The sequence below is a fragment of the Camelus ferus genome, chromosome 5, assembly GCF_009834535.1.
Source record: "Camelus ferus isolate YT-003-E chromosome 5, BCGSAC_Cfer_1.0, whole genome shotgun sequence".
Taxonomy (NCBI): Eukaryota; Metazoa; Chordata; class Mammalia; order Artiodactyla; family Camelidae; genus Camelus; species Camelus ferus.
In genome coordinates, this window is record NC_045700.1 from 62,918,135 (window position 1) to 62,937,919 (window position 19,785).

General features: G+C 34.7%; 1 protein-coding gene across 6 annotated transcripts in view; it reads left to right on the forward strand.

The window, feature by feature from the left end:
- The window catches only part of ERBB4 (erb-b2 receptor tyrosine kinase 4), a 982,069-nt gene that overhangs the window by 774,759 nt on the left and 187,525 nt on the right, over nt 1–19,785 (forward strand). For all 6 annotated transcript variants that reach the window (XM_032479938.1, XM_032479940.1, XM_032479941.1 and 3 more), the window contains 2 exons: nt 3,153–3,275; nt 6,626–6,724. In XM_032479938.1, coding sequence (XP_032335829.1) covers nt 3,153–3,275; nt 6,626–6,724 — 222 coding nt within the window. The remainder of the gene's footprint in view (nt 1–3,152; nt 3,276–6,625; nt 6,725–19,785) is intronic.

The window sequence follows — 19,785 nt, forward strand, 5'->3', positions numbered from 1 at the left end:
GCAATGTTCAAGCATAAAAAAGTAGTCAGTTGTGTACATGGGAAAACATAGCAGTGATTCCGACTTGAGCCGGATGTTTACAAACGATCAGCTTGATCACTTTCAGCCTTGCACATGTGAATAAAATTTGGGGCACAGCACACGTGCATATTTTCAGTTTAGCGAGGATGCTGGAGGCAGGTAGAATTCTCCCTTACAGCCAGCTTGGGGCAATCACTGAGGATTCTGAAACGGAAAGTAAACTAGAGTCAGAGAGGAACTGAAGGTCTGGAACAACAGTGGTTATTTAGGTGCCTGAATAAATAGAAGACAAATTCTGTCTCTCAACCATGTATAGGAAAAGTCTTATTGCTATGCGAAGAGTTTCTTTGTTACTATGTAGTTTTCTAAGAATGCCCTTCAAATTGGCATTTCATTACTAAATAAACATATACTGATTGGTTTTATGAGAATAGTCTATTTTTTTATAGAAAGTGATCACTAAGACTTAATTAGATAATTGTTGAGATCCCATCCTTCTCTCAGTAAAAGTAAATTGCTATGATTTTTCTACCAACTAAACAGAAGAGGAATTCTTATAAGAGGATCAACTTAAATCCTTAAATATTGAAGCTAGAAGTCTGCTTCCAAGGTGAAAAAACTTATTAAGGCATGGTATATTATTGGAAGGTTTTTAAAAATTGATACACATTCCCAAAATCATTTTGCTTCAGATTTTTTTTTTGTTCATGCATCAAAGTAGAAATTTTTTTTCAACATACACTTATTGAGATGCACTATAAGCTTCACGCGTTGTTAGATGCTGTGATTTAAAAATATATTAATAAGACATGATCCTGTTCCTAGAAGAGTGACAGATGTAGTGCCTGCATTTCGGCAGGCAATGTTCCAAAGTTGTCCACCTATGTTATATACCACTTCACCCTTTAACAATCTTTTAGGGTAATTATTGCCATACCAGTTTCACAGATGTGAAATGAGGGGTCGGACAGGCAAACTGTTTTCTAAGCCTGGAAGTGGCAGCAATGGTACACAAACCCACAAATTTAAACTTGTTTTTATACCATACAGACTCACAGAATAAAACTGTGCTGCTTTTAATGGTATAATATTCAAATTCCTAGGAACAAATGCATTTGTAAAAAATTTTAATGATACCTAGAAAATTGCAGAAGATCTAACATATCAGGTAGAATTGAGATGTTTTCAAATTAGGAAATTATTGCATAATTTATGTCTATAAATATATAATACATATATTTAAGGATATCCAGCCAAAAATGCTGGGATCCACTCCCCAATCTTGTGTGTGATTTTTGTGTGACTTTTGTATGGGATTTTTAAAAATTATAAAATTTCTTATTATGCACATAGTATGTTCATCAAAATCTATCAGTCATATCCTTCACAGCAGGATTCAGATGGAGATTTTTTTTCCAGATTTAATAAAGAATTTTGTGATTCTTTCTGAGGTTTCTCTTATGTGATTTGAATGCAGGTATCTGCATTATTACAATATAAATTTGAAAATAAAATAGAAGTGCATTGGTTGTCAAACTGTTAAAAGAAATAGCCTAGGTTTATTGATAATTTTTACCATCTTCCCCAAATTCTTGCTCTCGCTAAACTTTACCTCTTCGCAAGATTCTGTTCAGCTAATTAAGTCGACGATGATGTTCACAGAAATGTGATGATAATAACCAAGCTGGGGGACCACAGGTCAGTGAGCTTTGTGAACAGACCTTTTGAAATACTGTGGTGGTTTTCAAGACAATCTAAGTAGGAGTAGCCCTTAATTATTTCCTTATGCTGAGAAAGAACAAGCTATTTGTCTGTGCTTAAAGTTTAGTCCTTTTATTTGACTTAAAAAAAAAAGAAACTCATTTCTCTCACTTGCCTTTTTCCTCAAGCATAGATTAAAAAATCTTAAAATTTTAACATACCAGACAGACTTTTTTGTACCGAGTCTCTCTTCTTTCTCTACATTTTTTTTTCCCCCAACGTGGGCAAGAAATTGACACACATTCACATACCTCTCCCCTGATTATCCATCCTCTCTGACTGTGGCATCTAAACTGTGACATCTAAGATCATCAGCCTAATTTTACCACTTTTGGCCACACCCTGCCCACTTCACGATCTGGTATTTCCCACCCTCACCTCACCCTTCAGACCTCTCCCAGTTGTATCCCTCTTCACCCTCCCTTCTTTTCCCTGATGCTGCATCCAAGCTGTTCTTTATGGAGGCAGTGGCTTTCCCCATGGGAATCCATCGTTATTATCTTCAGACCAATTTTAAAGTGTACCTCTTTTTAGGAAGAAAAAAAAAAGAAGTGAACCTCACTCCCCAGTAGTTATTTTATTCTTTTATATTCCATAGCATTCATTTCTGACCTAGGACCAATTCATAGAATTTCAGAATTTTTAACCTAGAAGGTGTACTTTGGGGCCTTGCTCCTGTGTTCCAAGGACCATTCTCACATACAGGTATCTCTTGAAGTTCTGTAAAAATGCAGACGTCTGCCCAACTCCAGAGCTACTGAACCAGAATTGGCATTTTAACAAAAACCTTGGATAATTCATATGTGCATGAAAGATTTAAAAGCATTCTTGGGGTATTGGCATTGAGCAAACTTAATTTTTTTCTTTTCTGATGTGGCTGTCCCGGCTTCTTAGCTAGATTTTAAGTGCTAACAAGGTAGTATTTTATTTTAATTTGTTTATGTATCAGATTTCCTAAAACCAGAAAGAAAACTTTAACAGAACATACTGGCATAAGTAAAATCTCTGAGTCTTAGCTGAAGATAACCAAAAAGAAGCAGCATGAAAAAGTAGAATTAAGAGCCCTAATTAGTCTCTAAATCGCTATAAAAAAAAGTAGGGGGAAAAAAAATCTCCTAGACTGGTGTGCTTCAAGGTAAGGACACATCTGTTACTTGTATTCACCCAGACGAAAAGCATAGGAATAGAAATTATAGGGTTGGAAGAAACAGTGAGTGACCACAGTAAGACAATACCATTTGTCAAGGAAAAGTGGGCATGTGTGTGTTCTGTACATGTGAGGAAACCAACTGGACGGAGGTGGAAGATGAGAGAGGAGCGCTGAACGTTGGATTGAAAGTTGTATAACCCGTATCCTTCTTGTTTTGCAGTTGGTGGAACCTTTAACTCCCAGTGGCACAGCACCCAATCAAGCTCAGCTTCGTATTTTGAAAGAAACTGAGCTCAAAAGAGTGAAAGTACTTGGCTCAGGTGCTTTTGGAACCGTTTATAAAGTAAGTGAAAAATAACACATAGCATCAGGTTTTTTGAGTTTTGTTTCAGACTTGCTGTAAGTCATAGCCAGAGTTACAGTTTTGGCCAACCTAAGTTCCTTTTTAACATTCAGAGGGAAGGGCCTTCATAGCATTGAGAAGTTTTTGCACAAATGAATTTGTTAATTTGTATTGAGAAAGCTGGGCTGGACACAGTCATGAGAAAGGAGGAACCACTGATACAAAGACAAAGTTAGCTCTTCCTCTCAGTGCCCTTCTGAGCCCCATTTGATCTCGTTTCCCTTTGGCAAATTTGTCTTTATCCACGATATCCATTTCCAACTCATTTTCCTTTCCCCCTACACGGTACAGTATTAAATCCCAGACAGACCTGGGCAATGTCCATGCGTAACCCCATCACCTTCTTTTCTTCTGCTTTTATCCAGAGGTCTCTCCATCAGGACCCTACTAGCTCATCTCTTTAGTATCCGCCAGAAACATGCTGAGGTGTTAACCATGTAGGTCTGGTTTCTAAACCACTTTTTGCCGACGTGGTAACATTTATAGTTTAACAGAAAATTTCCAGTTTTAATGTCTTCACCATTATATGAAAACTAAAAAAGTAACTTTATTTAAGAAATTCAAGCCAAATAGAAGGAGAGGGTGACATCATGGGTTTCAGTAAGAGAGATCCTTCCGGAAAGGGAAATCTCAAATGATGGCATTTGCATGTTTACTTATTTAACTTAATTACAAAACCAATTCAAAGGCCAGGCCCAAGGTTAATTGTGGTGAAATTTATTTTTAACGGTAAATAACAAGAATAAGAACGCAATGAGTCTTTCTTGCAGTGGGCGTCACTGGAATTCCCAAAATTCGCTGTGGCAGTTTTATATATTTCTTAAAGCTCTATGCAAGCCTACATTTTTTACAAGCATATTGGCTAAAATAGATTGGATCTTAGAAATTTTGCATATTAAAATGTTCTTTTTTATATTTAAAACAAAGTTTTTTTTTACAGAAAATATTAACAATTAGAATATAAACCTTAATTTTCTCTCTTGAGTGTTCCAAAAATAATCTAACCTCTTTGAAATGCACTTTTACTCTAAAGTCAAAATGCACCTAATTTGAGTAGATACTATCCTATGCTGACATGACACCTTCTAGTCCTCAAATTCTTGGTATGGTCAAAGAAACACAACCTATCCTATCTGTTTCTCTATTTATATTATGCTAGAAAAAAATGGGCTCCCATTTTGAAAGTAACTCAATCTAGAATGTACCTAGCATATAACCACTCATAGTTTTAGAGATGATGTGGTATGGAAATTGAATTTAATCTTAAATCAGAAATACTATACAACTCAAGACTAAATATTATCTAGTGACCTCAGCAGAGAAAAATATTAACCATTTAGATATTTAATAATAAAGCTTTATTAATATTTTTATTAACAATAATTTGTCCAATATCTAAGTGTCATACCTTTATTGAAATTACTTCTATTCAAGGCTTATTGAAAGTTCCATAAGCATGTTTAAATTTTATGTCTGCAGTGCGTATAGTTGACCCTAAGTTTTAGTTAACATATTAGTCCTTACAAGGACATACTGTCTTAATCTGTAAAGAATTACTCTTGACCACAGAAATGCAAATTGCTTCAGCCAATTGCTGGGGTAATTTTCCCTTCTGGTTGGAGAAACGCGGTGTTTAAATGTAAAAGATCTGAACCAACGTCACGGGTCTAGCAGAGTCGGATTTAGGTCTCATGAGTCCTAGAAAATGATGACTGAACTTATTTAAAGAGCAGTGCAAATTAATTCACACTGGATTTACATTCTTACTTCAAAAGCATACTTTAGGACTATTTTAATATTGATGCTATATCTTTATAAGGTAACCCCCTCTGTGGTTACTTCACTGAATGATAGTAAGCCTGTTCCTACCCTAGTACCATCAATAAGAAAATGCATCTTGGAATTTTTGTTCCCATTTGTACAAAAATTTTGAAAAATATATCTATATCACAGGGAACATGGCTTATTGTTTTGCATTTGACACACAGATTTCCCTACTCACTCTAAGAACATAACCTTTACATTCACCTTCTAAAGGTTAAAGTCTTTTTTTCTTTATTATTTTGACTTTTTAATAATTCTTGTGTTTAGGTCTTCTCATATTTTTACAGCTTTGAGTAACATAAATACATATGTTTTAGCATAGAAGTACTAAGTGAAAAACTTTTTAAGAACTCTTCTTTATAACTATAACCACCTTATGTTAAGAAAAACAAGAAATGAAGATGTTCTGCTCAGGAATGATAGACTTTCATTTTAATATTAAAAGTGGCCTAAGAAGACGGTTTTGATGTCAAGGCTAATAAAAATTAAGATTGTTTTACATGTAGCCACATATCTGCTTCTGTGTTCATTTGGGACAATACATTAAAAAATATATTCTTATATAATCCATGCACCCCTGTATTCTTCTAGGAATCGTTGTCTTCATTCAAATGGTTGAATTTACCAAAAAATGCTGTTATTTAACTTAACTTTGTACTTTACTCAAACTCTACCTACTTTATACATTACCAGAATCCTGTTCAAATATTATAATTACTTCTATAAGAAGAGAGAACTTGCAATGACTAACATAAATATTTCATATTACTTCAGAAACAGTAAAAATTCTTGACATATATATACACACAATATTAAATAATATAGACATTAATATGTGCCCAATACTCCCTGGTACTTGCCTTTGAAAACTAATTCTTAAACAATCGCCTTAGAAAATTAATTCTTAAGTCAGTCTGAATTTTGGAACATGAGAATGTGCTTTTAAATTTTCTTTTACTTTTAGTTGCAGAATAAGTAGGTAATACTAAAGCTAAAACTTCATTACTTACTTCATTACTTAAACGACATTACTTAGCCCAGCCTTCTAAACTATAAATGAGACAATTGAAGTTCAAATATCAGAACAACCTTCTCAAAGTCATAAGTTGATGATATCATCCAAGTTAAATATTATTATTATACCTATTTCCATTGTTTTTTTTTTTACTAGTCAAAGCCTTTTTCATGCACACGAATTGAATTTTATAATAGTGTAAACACTCTGAAAGCAGAATACATATATGACCCATCTTCAGGTAACGATAGCAGACGACAAAGTTTCCGAATAACTTGTAACATGTAACAAACAGGTGCTTGAAAAATGTTTGTTGATTGAATGAAAAATATAGAATTTCTGAATTATTTTTAAAGATGTGAATAGGTTGAATGGTTACATCAAATTTTGTTCCTGGTCTAAATGTTATATGTGTCTTAATATAGATTTAAGGTCTTTTTTTCCCCCAAAGGGTATTTGGGTTCCTGAAGGAGAAACGGTGAAGATTCCTGTGGCTATTAAGATTCTTAATGAAACAACTGGTCCCAAAGCCAATGTGGAGTTTATGGATGTAAGTAGAGACACTAGACAATTATGTTTCTACCCATTATTAATAGACTGCTTTTAGAATTACCAAAGAAAAACCAAAGAAACAAACAAAAAACCCCCACAAGATTCCAACTTCAAAGTGTCTTCTCTGGAAATAGTATAATCTTATGATTATCGTCTTGAGCAGAGGTCAGCAAACTTTTGCTTAAAAGACCAGGGAATAAATATTCAGGCTTTTCCTGCAATGTGGCCTTTGTGGCAACTATTCAACTCTTTCCTTTTAGTGGGTAAGAGGCTGTAGACAATTAGGAAGAAAATGAAATACAGGAATGAGTGTGACTGTATCCCAGTAAAACTTTACACAAGCGAGCTGAAGACCATTCTGCCCTCAGGGGCCAGATATTTAACTGTGGTGCCAAGTTTCATTTGAGAGTAGTGATGATGATTCAAAAAATCAATCAGACTGCTTTATGTTATTGTTGTTATGATCTACTTAGTTGAAAACATCAATCAAGATTAGTTTTGATAGTAAGTTAGTCCCTGTTAAATTTAAATTAGGGATAATCATGGAACAAAAGTTCCTGTGCCTGATGCACACTGAGGCCAAACAAACCAGAACATCAGAGTTCGGAGCAGAGAAAAGTTTATTGCAGGGCCAAGCGAGGAGGAGGGGCAGCTCATGCTCAAAATACCCAAACTCTCCGATGGTTTTAAAGGAAAAGGTTTTATAGACAACTTTGGAGTGAGGTGAAGTTGCCATCCTCCACCTGGATGGGGGCCTTAATTCCTGCAGAAGAATGCAAAGATATTGTTAGGTATATTCCTTGAGAAGGAACAACCCTGCCCCAGGGCTGCACTATTGTTTCTTGATTGTTCCTCCTTTGTCTCTGCACTCCTGCCCCTCTCTGATTAGCAACTGTTTGAATTTGCCCTTTGGAACTCAAGGAAGATCAAGGAGGCTGAAGGAAGGCTTTATTTTACAAACAAGAAATGGGGGAAATGGAAAAGGTTTGTACCAGGGAGAACCTCATAGCGTCCGGTTCTATTTCAATTACCCATTGTTGACTGAAAGAGATGTGCAGCCTAAAAGTTGAGAGTTATTGTTTCATTTGGTGGGAGGACTCGAGCTGGGAAGACAGACTCGGATCGCTCTGAGGGACTTCTCCAAAGAGGTAGGGCAGGAGCTAGGATATATAGGAGCTTTACAACAAAGACCAGGTAGTTGGAACAATAAAAGATTACTTGTTATCTAAAGAAAACCAGGCATCTCAAGTTAAGGAATTTAGTGCTTCTCTATGTGTGGGAGGGAGCAAACATTTGGGCTCATTGAATTCATTCCTTTGACAAGCACCTAGCTATCTAGGGCCAGTATCTTGTCCTTTATTATTCTGAGTCCCCTCAGGGTGCACCATTGTGAGTGGCTGCAGGGGCTGGACTGCAGGCCTGTCCTCACTGGGGGGTGGAGGGGTGGGTGGCAGCCAGGGGTGACTTGATGGCTTCAGCATTCTTTGTTTACTGATGTGGTTTGCAGTATTTTTCGTTCACATCATTAAAATTTATTTTTTTTCAATTCAGATTCAGAAAATAAGACCTTATAGGTAAAATGCTCCAACTATAGAATAATAAGAGAATAAAATTATTTTTAAAAGGTCAATCAGAACTTCACGATTTCCCCTGGCAAAAATTGTAGGTTGAGCTGTTCAGCAAATTTCAGAAGGTAGGACAGATGAAACTATGTATGTATCATGCTGTTATTTTTTTACATTCAATGCAAGGTATCTTGCCTGGAGTACTATCAAGGACCCATATGTATTCTTTCTCTATCTTTCAGCATAATGTCTTCAGTAATAAGAATGATTTTGATTTTCAAATGACCTTCATATGAAAGCATATGCACTTTGATTTTTAAAAGATGGATTGCTATATATTTCTACCCAGTTATTCTTGCAAGCCCTTTTGTAAGTTTTATAGGAATTCTGTGACCTTGGATAATTTATTTGGATGTAATGCTATCACCATCTTATATAGGGGTAATTTATTCAAACAACTTACTGGTTATTATATAATAGAGCTGATAATTAATTAGGACAAACTAGCTGTTCTGATTGGTTGGTGCTGTGCCTTACCAGTTGCTAAATATTTTAAATACGATCTTTTTTCCACATCTGCTAATACCTAACAGACATTGAGTCCAGTAACTAAGTACTATTCCTCCTGCAGGTCTCTAAAAGTTTTGGTGCTCTCTGCAGCTACATGTCCTGGCTCACATATTAAAATGAAAAACTGAAGGCTTTTTTTCAGTGATGTTGCAGTCAGTTAGATCTTGATCATAGGTATAAATTTGTGAAGGGGATTTTTCAAAGAAAGTAAAAATTATAAATAAAAATGACACTGAGTTAAAACAGTATAGGTTACTATGTAAAACTGATATAAAAAAGATCTTGCCCCATCTAGACTGCAGCCAAAGCCAAAATTCACAAGAATGCTAATAATCTCTGCTGAAGGCTAGGACAACCATTTTTGTCATATTTCCATGGAAACAGACTGGCAAAAAGGGGTTAAGAGGCTGTGAAATAATCACCTAGGAAGGAATCTTGAAAAACTTCATCATGATTTTGAATGATTATTTGAAAGCTCTTAACCCCATCCTTTTCTTTCTTTTCTTTTTTTTTTTTCTTTTCTTTTTCCCCATCTGAAGTCTATTCCCATGGAAACAGGAGTGGGGATGGCAGCTTGAAGTCTCAGATTTCTGCTGAAATTTAGATGAGGCTCTGATTGAGCTGTGAAAGAAGTCATTTTCCTAGACGGTTGACTGATTTGGTGACCAACCGACTCCAAAGAGTCTGATATTCTTAAAAGCGAAAAAAAAAAATTAGGGAGAACATTTTGACTGCCTTTCCTACCTGGTGAAAGATGCTAGGAGATTAAAGATTGATGGACTGCTATTGGCAGATTTTCAATAAGTCTCAGGCAGAAATACTTCCTACAGTTTTCTCAACTTCTTTCAAAACATTAAAATAGCATCACAAAAATTAAAATACAGAGTTGAACCTGACAAAATTAATGGTGAATTCAGTATTTGAATTAGGCTGGTATAATTTTAATGTAAACATATACCTACATTTCATATCTACCTTTTTAGCTCATCTATTATGTGTGTAGATAAATGCTTATATCTATAAATATAGATGATTAAATAGCAAATCAAACCACAATTTAAAAAGTTTATGTTAGCAAAAGCATTTGTAATTTGGACCTAAGGATTGAGTTGAAATTCCAAGTATTCCAAGGGTTATTAAGCTAAAAGTCAGGTTCAGCCTATGTCTTAGTTTGGGTTCTTCTAGAAGCAGAAGCTGACCCTAAAACAAGGATTTGAGTAAAAGGAGTTTATGTTGGAGGAAAAAGACTCATCAGCTGGGGAACCGGGACATGAGACAGGGGAGCCAGTAAAGCCAGCTGCCATCCGGAGTGACTGGAGCTGCTTTCCACTGGAAAGACTCTGGCAGCCAGTGTAGGACATACACAGTTACTCTCCTTAAGGTTTAAGGGAGATGATGCAAAAACTCCAGCTGTCAGTCATCGAGTGAGGACCACTGGGAGAGAAAGTCACTTATTCTCCATGAAATACCCGCTGAACGTGGCAAACAGGCTTCAATAGCAAGAGAAGTCCTCTGGGCAGAAAACGTCAAGAGGATGTCAGCTGGTAACGGGCTATGGTAGATTGTTCCAAGGATAACTTTAAAACGGAAATAAGTTTGAAACCGTGCCACATGTCTCTTTTGAGAACTAGTTACGTGTGTATTTGTGTTTATATACATGTGTGCATGTGTTTTTAGATCGTTTTGTAGGAGGAAAATAAAACTTTAAGAATTAGACCTTTTGGCCACCCTCCCCCACTGCCCTGCAACTTTACACTTAGGGTAGAATATTCTGGATTCAATAACTACTACTAGGTTTATCAGCTATAGCTGTGCCTTACTTACTGTCATAAATGACACACATGAATAACTTAATGCTTCAAACGCACTACTTTCAATACATCTATTGATATCCAAGGACAAAGGGGAGGACTTTTATACTTCCTTAGACATTTTATCATAGGCAAAAATAAATAAGGAGCAATCTGTGTTCTATTAAATGCTACACTAAAAGCAAAAGAAGGAGAATTTGGTCACAAGACTGTTAATCAGTTCACCTGAGTATGTCTAATGGATTCATAATGACAATAATAACACATTGCCAGTGAATGGCCATTCTTCTTTCCCATAAAGGGAGATCACATTGAACATTAAGAAAATGACTCCAAAGGTCCACCTTCTTAAGGTGAATGCCTACATTTATACACGCTTTTGGTTCTTCTTGCAGATAGCACCATCTCTTTGGGAAAACACAGGTGCTTTTTGTTTCTCTCTCTCTCTTTTTAAAAATTCATCAAATGAGGCACAACACATACCTAAAAAAATTATCCTATTGAGCAGGATTCCTGGAATTGGGGACCATGGTCTGATCAAATCAGACAGGCTCTTGAGTTTGTTGGAGTTTCCAACACTGTTTCTTTTTTTCCCCCATAGTTAAGCCCACTGTAATTAAATAACTTGACATTATTTAATTTGCCCAGGAAGTGATTATGTCTTTAAATGTTTTACTTACTTTATTTGTTTTCTTAAAAAGAATAGTCTTAGGATAAAAGAAATGCCATAGTTATCCTAAGTTCCAGTGACTGATCAATTATATATCAGTTTGCTTGAATCTCCATGGCTCTGGTTTCAGCTTTCTCTCTAAATCAACCACGTAGTTCATGGAGAGGTGCTGCAACAAACGTATTTCAGACCCCCAACCTTAATGTGGAAATGGTAATTTTCGTATTAAAAGGAAAAGAACTCATTTCTTTCTCCCTATACAGTAGGAATTTTTATTTATCTTACATAACAGGTATTTTATTATTTTCTGACGGTATGTCCACATGAATTATGTTTTTATGTTTCTCTTCTCTACATTGTTTTTATGATGCTCAGTGTCTTAATGGGAGTTGTTTCAGCTCTAGGTGATGCCATAATTGTGGAGTGATACAATTTTTTGGTAGTGTTTACATTGTTTACATTTTCTCCTGGATTATAGCAGACTTACAAAACAATTTGAAAAGATATTTTGTTCTATAGCATTATTTGCACATCACAATATTTTCATTCATAGTTAACAGTGACTCTTAGCTAGATTCTATATCATACTTTTAGGATACAGTAGAATTCACAAAAATTATATAATTTAATTAAATGACATCTTTAGTTCTTACATATTTTGCTCATTTGCATCTGTGAATACAATTCATTCATTTCAGAGGTGAAAAATACAAAATTCCTTTTTTTTCCAAATAGCTCACTACTTAGATGTCACAGGATTCCATACTGCTGGCATGATGTTGAAAAATTGATTAACCAATTCTTTTTACCTTTAGAAAAATTACAACTGAAGTAATTAAGAAAAGTTGGGGATACTGTGCTTTTAAAAATAAAACAATATCTTCAGAAAGAGATTCTATAGACTTTATCCAAAACAGAATTTAATCTTTCAAAACTCTACTAAAAAGAAAAGCTAAAACATACTAGAGACTAAAGTAAGTCATTTCTTTTATAGTTTATTTCATTGGTCCTTATTCACGTCCTGTTAGTTGTATAGAACTCAGTCAGAAATGGTATTACATCTGAAATCAGTGTATCAGACACTCAGTTCTCCAAGCACACTCTCCTGCCCCTCTAGTTCTTTTCCTATAGTACCTACTAGAGAAACATTTAACCCTTTTTGATATCTTCTATTCATTGACTCTTACTGTTTATCACTGTCCCTCAGCTGCCACCTATCTTCTCATCCTTCCACAGCCATCTTGAATTCATGGACCACCTTAAAAGCACATTCTGAACAAAAATCTTCAACTTTCTTGCTTCTCAAAATCATGCAGGCATCAAACAATCCCAGAAATACTAAAATTTCTCAGTGCTATGTTCTAGATCTCTTTTTCAACAGACATATGTTCCCTAGATCATCTCACTACATTCTCAAATTCCATTTCAAATCTATTTTATGAATTATCTCCATCCTTGATATTACCACATTGAAATCTCAGGGCATCTCAAATTTAAGATACTCAGAATGTACCTTTTCATCCCCTTAATCTCGTCTACATTTAATCTTACTAATTTAAATAATGTGTATATACATTCACCCAATTGTACCCATCAGAAAATTGGGTTTTATCCTTGAATGTTACAACTCTTCAAACCACCCACTACAAATTCAAGGGCAAATGCTTTGATTCTATGCCAGAAACACATTTGGAAATCATCATCTTCTTCTTATGTTTTATTACCACCACCTTAGTCCAAACCATCAACTTCTTCTGAATTATGAAAACAGCTTCCAATTTGATCTCCCTGCTTTTTAATACAAAGTTTGAATTGTGTCACTCCTTTTCAAAAAACCTTTCAGTGGCTTTGCTAAGGTAAGATAAAATACTGAACCCTTCACTTCCAGAGTTCCTAACTAATTTCCCAGTCTTTTTTCTCTTCGTTGCCTTTCTTTCCACTCTTCTTACAAGCCAAGCAAACCAGTTAGCACCTTTGTCTGGCGTGTCCTTCTCCCAGTTACACCTAATGAACTTTTAGTTATCACTGTTTTCTCAGCTTAAGTATACTTCCTCAATGATATCTTTCCTGACACCTTAATCTAAATTATAACCTACTAATAGTACTCAGAAAAAAATTGTGCATCTATTATAATATATTTATTTGTCCTAGTTTTACTGTAGAATCCCACTTTCCATCACTAGACTACAGTGTCTTTGATGTCAGAGGCTGTCTGTTGACCCCATGTCTACATTATCTAGTGGCAAGCACAATACAAGCATATAGTTAGAAAAGAATAAATACTTAGTTAATTGACTGAATAGTTTCTCTATTTTTAAAAGGCTGTTATTATTCCTCCTTTAAGCCTTCTGTATTCCAGACTAATTGACTTCTGTAATATGTCCCACCAGCAGTCTCACCTGTTCTGGCTTATTGTACTTGGATAATTTTCTTTAGGTATTTATATTGGTCATCTCTGATTTATTTCTACAAAATCAGTTTATTAGCTATCTTGAATCCAGAGCACCAACATATCACTGAGGAATAGTTCTTTATATTGACTCTAAAAGTAGGACTCAGTGTCCCCTCTGAAAGCCCTTGCTAGATTTTCTATGCATGCAGAAGGCCAGTAACGTCCCCTAGTGGGAACCTTCTGAATGCTTCCCTGAGAATGTTTCCTTTATATATGGGAGGGTAGTAAGAGGTTTCATTTTTAGCTTCTTCTTAATCTTATCCTGGAATCTTAGGTGGTGATTTTGGCTAGGGTTTGCCTCTTTAAAAACAGTCTGTTATTAGACACCGGCCCTCCCCGCCCCCCTGGTCTCTTGACTGTTGACAGCTATTCCAATAGGGATAAAGAGGCCAGGATGGGATTCTGTATAGAGAGCAAAAGATTCTGGCAAAAATAAATAAATACAAGTAATAGACCTCAGTCATTATAAATTACTGCCAGTAATTGTTATCTGAATGTAGTAGATATCCTAAAACTTGAGCTTTAACTATTATCTTTGGAAGCACTAAAAAAGTTTGAAAATAGGCTAAGTACTTGATGAGTTTTGCATTCTAACAGGCTTAATTTCTCTCTTGAAATGCCTCAAAGAGACTGCCTAAAGCCAAAACAAATTGTTTTCTGTAAGCCTCAATATGTAACTTAATAAGCTCTCTGACTGCTTCTGTTACCCCCAAGCATTTCTTGAATGTACCTGGATGAGAAGGCATTTCTCAAGAGCATATATTCTACTGCACCAATGTTTAAATTTGGTGAATGGAAATCAGTAGTCTGTTAAAGGCACTGCTTTCCATATTGTAGGTATTTTCCAGTTCTCTAAATTCTGCAATTTGGGGAACTTCATGCATGATTAGAGGATGTAGTGCTGTGTTGCCATAGAGCTGGAAGAGAATTATGCCGATCACATGCATTTTCTGACTCCAATCTGAATGGTATTGCTAATTATGATGGTTTAGGAAAAATCCCTACTTGTTTTGACTGTATCAGTAGGAAGAACTGTTTATAATACAAAGATTGCTCAAATTTTCAGGTACAAAGCTTTTGTCCCGAGGGCAAGCATAGACTAGGAAATAGAATTTCCAGAAAAGCAGCAAGTAATTTGAGACATATCAAGCCTTGATACAGATAGTTTTGTTAATGCTTTTTTTCCTTCTTATATATTATTTCTCCCTATGACATTTTATGTCACTCATTCTTACCTTCAGATTAGAAAATCAGACTGAGGATGTATGACTTTCTACACAAACTCCAGACAAATCCTCTGAATTATACAAATAAAAAAATTCTGATGCATTATATTGCCTGAACATTTTAATTTCACCATGACCACTTTGCATAAAATGACAACCATAGAATGTATACCTCTTTGACCCTGTTCAAACAGTAAGTTATACTATGCTTACTACGTGAATAGCTCATAAATAGCTTGATGGTTTTCTTTTTTTCAGTAAGGAAAAAAGATATCAATACATTCTTTTGAACATTTCTAAATGCTGCTGCAGTTCCTAAGAAGCCATGTTTCTGGTGCTCATGGCTTATAGTTTACATACAGCTTGGCACTGTGAGGTTAGAAATAAAAATCAGTATCTCTGAGATAGTAAAATTGTGAGACCAGTTTGTCACAGAAAATAACCAATCAGCAAGGGTTCTTTATTTCAAAACTGAAAAGCTTAGGGTTTTCTAAATTGATCTTTGCCACTGCTATTTTATCTAGGTCTTTGATCCACTTACAAATATAATCTAACCTCTCTGAACTTAAATGTTCCATTATCTGTTAGAAAATAATTAGAAGCTATAAGCAGAAGTCTGCATATGTGGAGTTCCTTGGGAGTCCCTAAGCTCATTGAAGCAAGGAGTTTGACAGATACCGGTCAGCTGATATTGGACCAGCAGCTAATAATAGCAGGAAATGCTGCTTAGCTAGATGAGAAAGTTAACTTGGGGAAAATGAAAATGAAACGTTTGGGATTTATGGTTGGATATAAATTTCCCTTTTTCATTTGTTTCCTGGTAATAACATAGCCAAGGGAGCCAGTTCTTTCTTCTTTTTCTTTCTTTCCTTTTTTTTTTTTTTTTTATAATTTATAATTAAGGTCTAAGGGCCCACTTGATCTCAGCCATATTAAATGTAATTTCCTTGTATCCCCACAAAGAAATTTTAGTGAATCAGGAATATTTTTGGTATGATGCATACAAATAATAGGTGAATCTGACCAGTAAATTAAAAATTGTCAGCTCTAGCAAGCATGTGGTAAATTAACCATAGGAAACATGTGTAAGCTTCTTGGGAAGGTGGAAATGCAAGGGATTTGAGTAGAAAGACAGAAGAGGTTTTTTCTCTTATTATTAAAGCAATGAGCCAAGTTCCTTTAAAATGAAAAACAAATTAATTTCAAAATGGAACACTCATTCACTTAATGAGCGTGTTACCCATACTCTCACTAACAAAAAGTATTTTATTCTTTTGCAGAGAGATGCTTTGAAATAAAATATTCTCTATTTTTAATATAGCATTGATTTTAAAAAGAGTAAATTTCAACCTACATTACCCTCTTTTCTCTTACTTTCTACCAACTTTGTAATGTATGTATTAAGGATAACACCTAAAGCCTGTGTATTATTTTTGTATCCCTAACAGAGTTGTTAATGTCTTTTGGTTAAAGGCTACTTTAAACTTTGTAACTCCCACAATAGCCATTTATCGAGTATTAGGTTTTCAGTAAATATTTGTTTTTAGTTTGGAAGGATGGGTAAAATATATTTCATATATGTTCATTTGTTTTTGAACAGACTTTAATGGAATGCTTACCGTGTGCAATGTCCCATATTATCTGTTTACTCCAAGGATTATAAGGATAACTAGGATGGCATAGCTTTAACCTTAGTGAGATTTGTCTAGTAACCTAGTAAATCAATGAAACAGAATATTTCATCAGGTTGGACCAGAGAAAGTATGATAGGAGATTATTGTAAGAAAATATTATTGTTAATGATGAGTTTAGGGATCTTTTAAACTTTTCACCAATATGGGAGTACCAAAGTTATTTGGCCTTACAATTTATTTGGTTGCATTTTTCTAAAATGCATGCATTTTCTCAAGTAAATTGACCCTTATTTCAGCTCATTTTTCCTATCCTTATATTTTATTTTACATATATATATATATCTCATATATTTATTTTTATATATTTTATGCCATGTATACTTTTTTTCTTTAACCATCTTGTGTGGTTTTTGTTTGTGTTTTGGACTCTGCTTTAAGTAAGGAGAGGATAAATGAATATACAAATATTTTCTTATAACTTATTTAACACTAACTCCCTCAGTATGATATTAAAGTTTAATATGGTTCTTAGATATAGGTGCATAATTCCTTATTTTAAAACCTGAAATTTTTGTTTCAAGTATGTTTATTTTTAAAATATTTATAAATATTATATTTCTATTTTACTTAGAAACAATTTTTTTTTTTTTAGTTTTCTTCTTAATGTAATTATTACTTGTGAGGGCTAATTCATTAAGAATGTCTAGCTGTAGATGCTCACCCAAAGGAATACCATAAATCATTTCCTATTTTATTGGGTTGTAAGTATGAACATATTTTGAAAAAACTGTTTTTTTTTTTCACATGCACACACAGTATACTCTCAAATAATGTTCATGATGATATTTTTAGTTTATATCTTTGAGAGCTATGAATAATATCAATGGTTTCATTAAAGACAAACCAACTCTTCTGCTTGGTAATCTAATTGTCGTTGAAAGTAAACTGTCTATAGAAAAAAAAATAGTGCCATTTCAAAACAGTCATTTTTTCCTCTTCAGCTGGGTCTTATTCTCTTATATCTACATATTACTTTAGTAACCTTTTTTTTTTTTTCGTACAGTATATCTGTATTTATGTATTTCATAGGCATTTTTAACTGTTAAGGAAATAACATTTTTGTTTACAACGGAGTATTAAGATATTTACAAACAGTGTGTATATAATTGTGCTGGCCAGGTTCTCTAACTGAAATTGAGTAAAGGACCTTCCTAATAAGGCTTAAAGTCTTTCCACTGCTCCTGAAGTAAACAGAATTGTTATTATCAGACTATCAGCCCTTAATTTAATGCTTCATCTATTGTCCAGAGGAAATGAACCACCACCATCTGCATCTAAAAATATCCAGTTTAAACTGATAGGTTAGAACTGCAACAGGGCAGATGCTGCAGTGAGATGGGCAGTGAGTGAGAATCTTTATACTTCCCAAATGTGGTCTAACTGAAACTCCTGTTACATCTGAAAAGATCCCCATCTCCAAGTACCCTTCCAAAGTTGTCCTTCTGTAAGTAGAACAATAACACCAAGTCCTAGTATGAATAAAAATGAAGTAGAGACTGTTTCTCCAGTAAATTTAATATTTGTTTTATTATGAGGCTCACGCATCATTGCCCATTTTTAATCAATAAATTATTTTTTCCCTTTAAATTTAGGTTTTGATTAGCTTGAATTTCTTAAAACAATAGAAAAAAAACAAGAAAGAAAAGAAAAGAAACAATTTATGTAAAATCTGTTAACTCTGATCCAGGTGTGCTGAATAAGTTTTCTTTTATTCATCATGGTAATAAAGCAACAAGGACCGTCAAACTTTAAAGTATACTTTAGCACAGAGACTTGCAATAATTAATGCCAACTTTTCACAATATGAAAATGAAAGCCTGTGTTTAAGAACTTCCTTTTACTTAAGGATTTTCTTAGCATGTCTCTTTTTCTCATTTGCAATTCAAATAGATCCAGTGATGTTTCAGTTTCTGAAGGGTAATGTATATGCCGGATTGTTATTATGTGGATAGTAAATGAAGGTTTTAAGGAGTCTCTGTTAGTAATACAAGATATTATTTTCATCACCTTAAATTAAATGCATTCCAAACAAGCCACGGTTGGTTCAAGGTTAACAATCAGCCAATCAAGACTTGATGAAAGGCAGTTCTGATATTTAAGTCAACCAAGCAGTCTGTTTAAAATATGTATTTGCCAGCTAAGCCATTTTTGAAGCATGATCCTATGTTATCTAGCTGTCCTTTTGGCGATGAGATATTACATTACAAGGTCTCTTTGTGCCATGAGGTTGATAAGGCTGAATGTGAACACTGGCATGCGCCTAAACTATCTGACTTACAAATAGCATTAGAGCATGAAGTATTCGGGCACCCGGGGCCTTGGTGGATTACCAAGTGATATTTATCATTCGGTTTTCTCGTTCTCAAGTGCTTAAATTTAGGACCATTTCAGTGTTGATAGGAAATAGTAGCATAACTCCAAGGTGAAATTTACCTGTAAGTAAGAACAAAATCGGTTTTATATGAAGCAGAAAAGAAACATCTGAAACAAATGAAAATAGGTGGAAGCTCAATTAAGGTTTGGAGAAACCCCATGACCCAGTCTGCCTACACAAGCCGACTCGCAAACCATGTTTCTGTCTCTCAGTGTTGATTACTATATAACACTTTACAGAGCGTAATAATATATTTCCATTTCATCCCTGAGAACTGACGTTTTGAATTTTCCATTGCAACATCAATTGACCTATGTGTTAGACTATGAGACTTGATCTGCGGTTTGTCGAGGAGAAAACATAAAAATGTTATAAACTAATGGATAATTTGAGACAGTAGACATTATTTCTTTATAAATGTGGTGTTCTTTAATAGTTCAGTCAAAAAAGTAAACGAAATAAGCCCACTTGTGCAGTAACATTAAGTAATGGCTACCTAGAAATAGGAGGAATACAGCTGGAACTGTTCGAGAAATGACCTGGAGCCAGGAAATGAAAGGCTGTGAGGATCCACAGAAAAATCTCTCACCTCAGCTTCTACCCAGCTCGTGGGAAGTGCCCCACTAACCCTAGTCTGGAGAGAGGGGTTCAGGAAGAAGATTCTCATTGATCTGTCTTGGAAACGTGCCTATCCCTG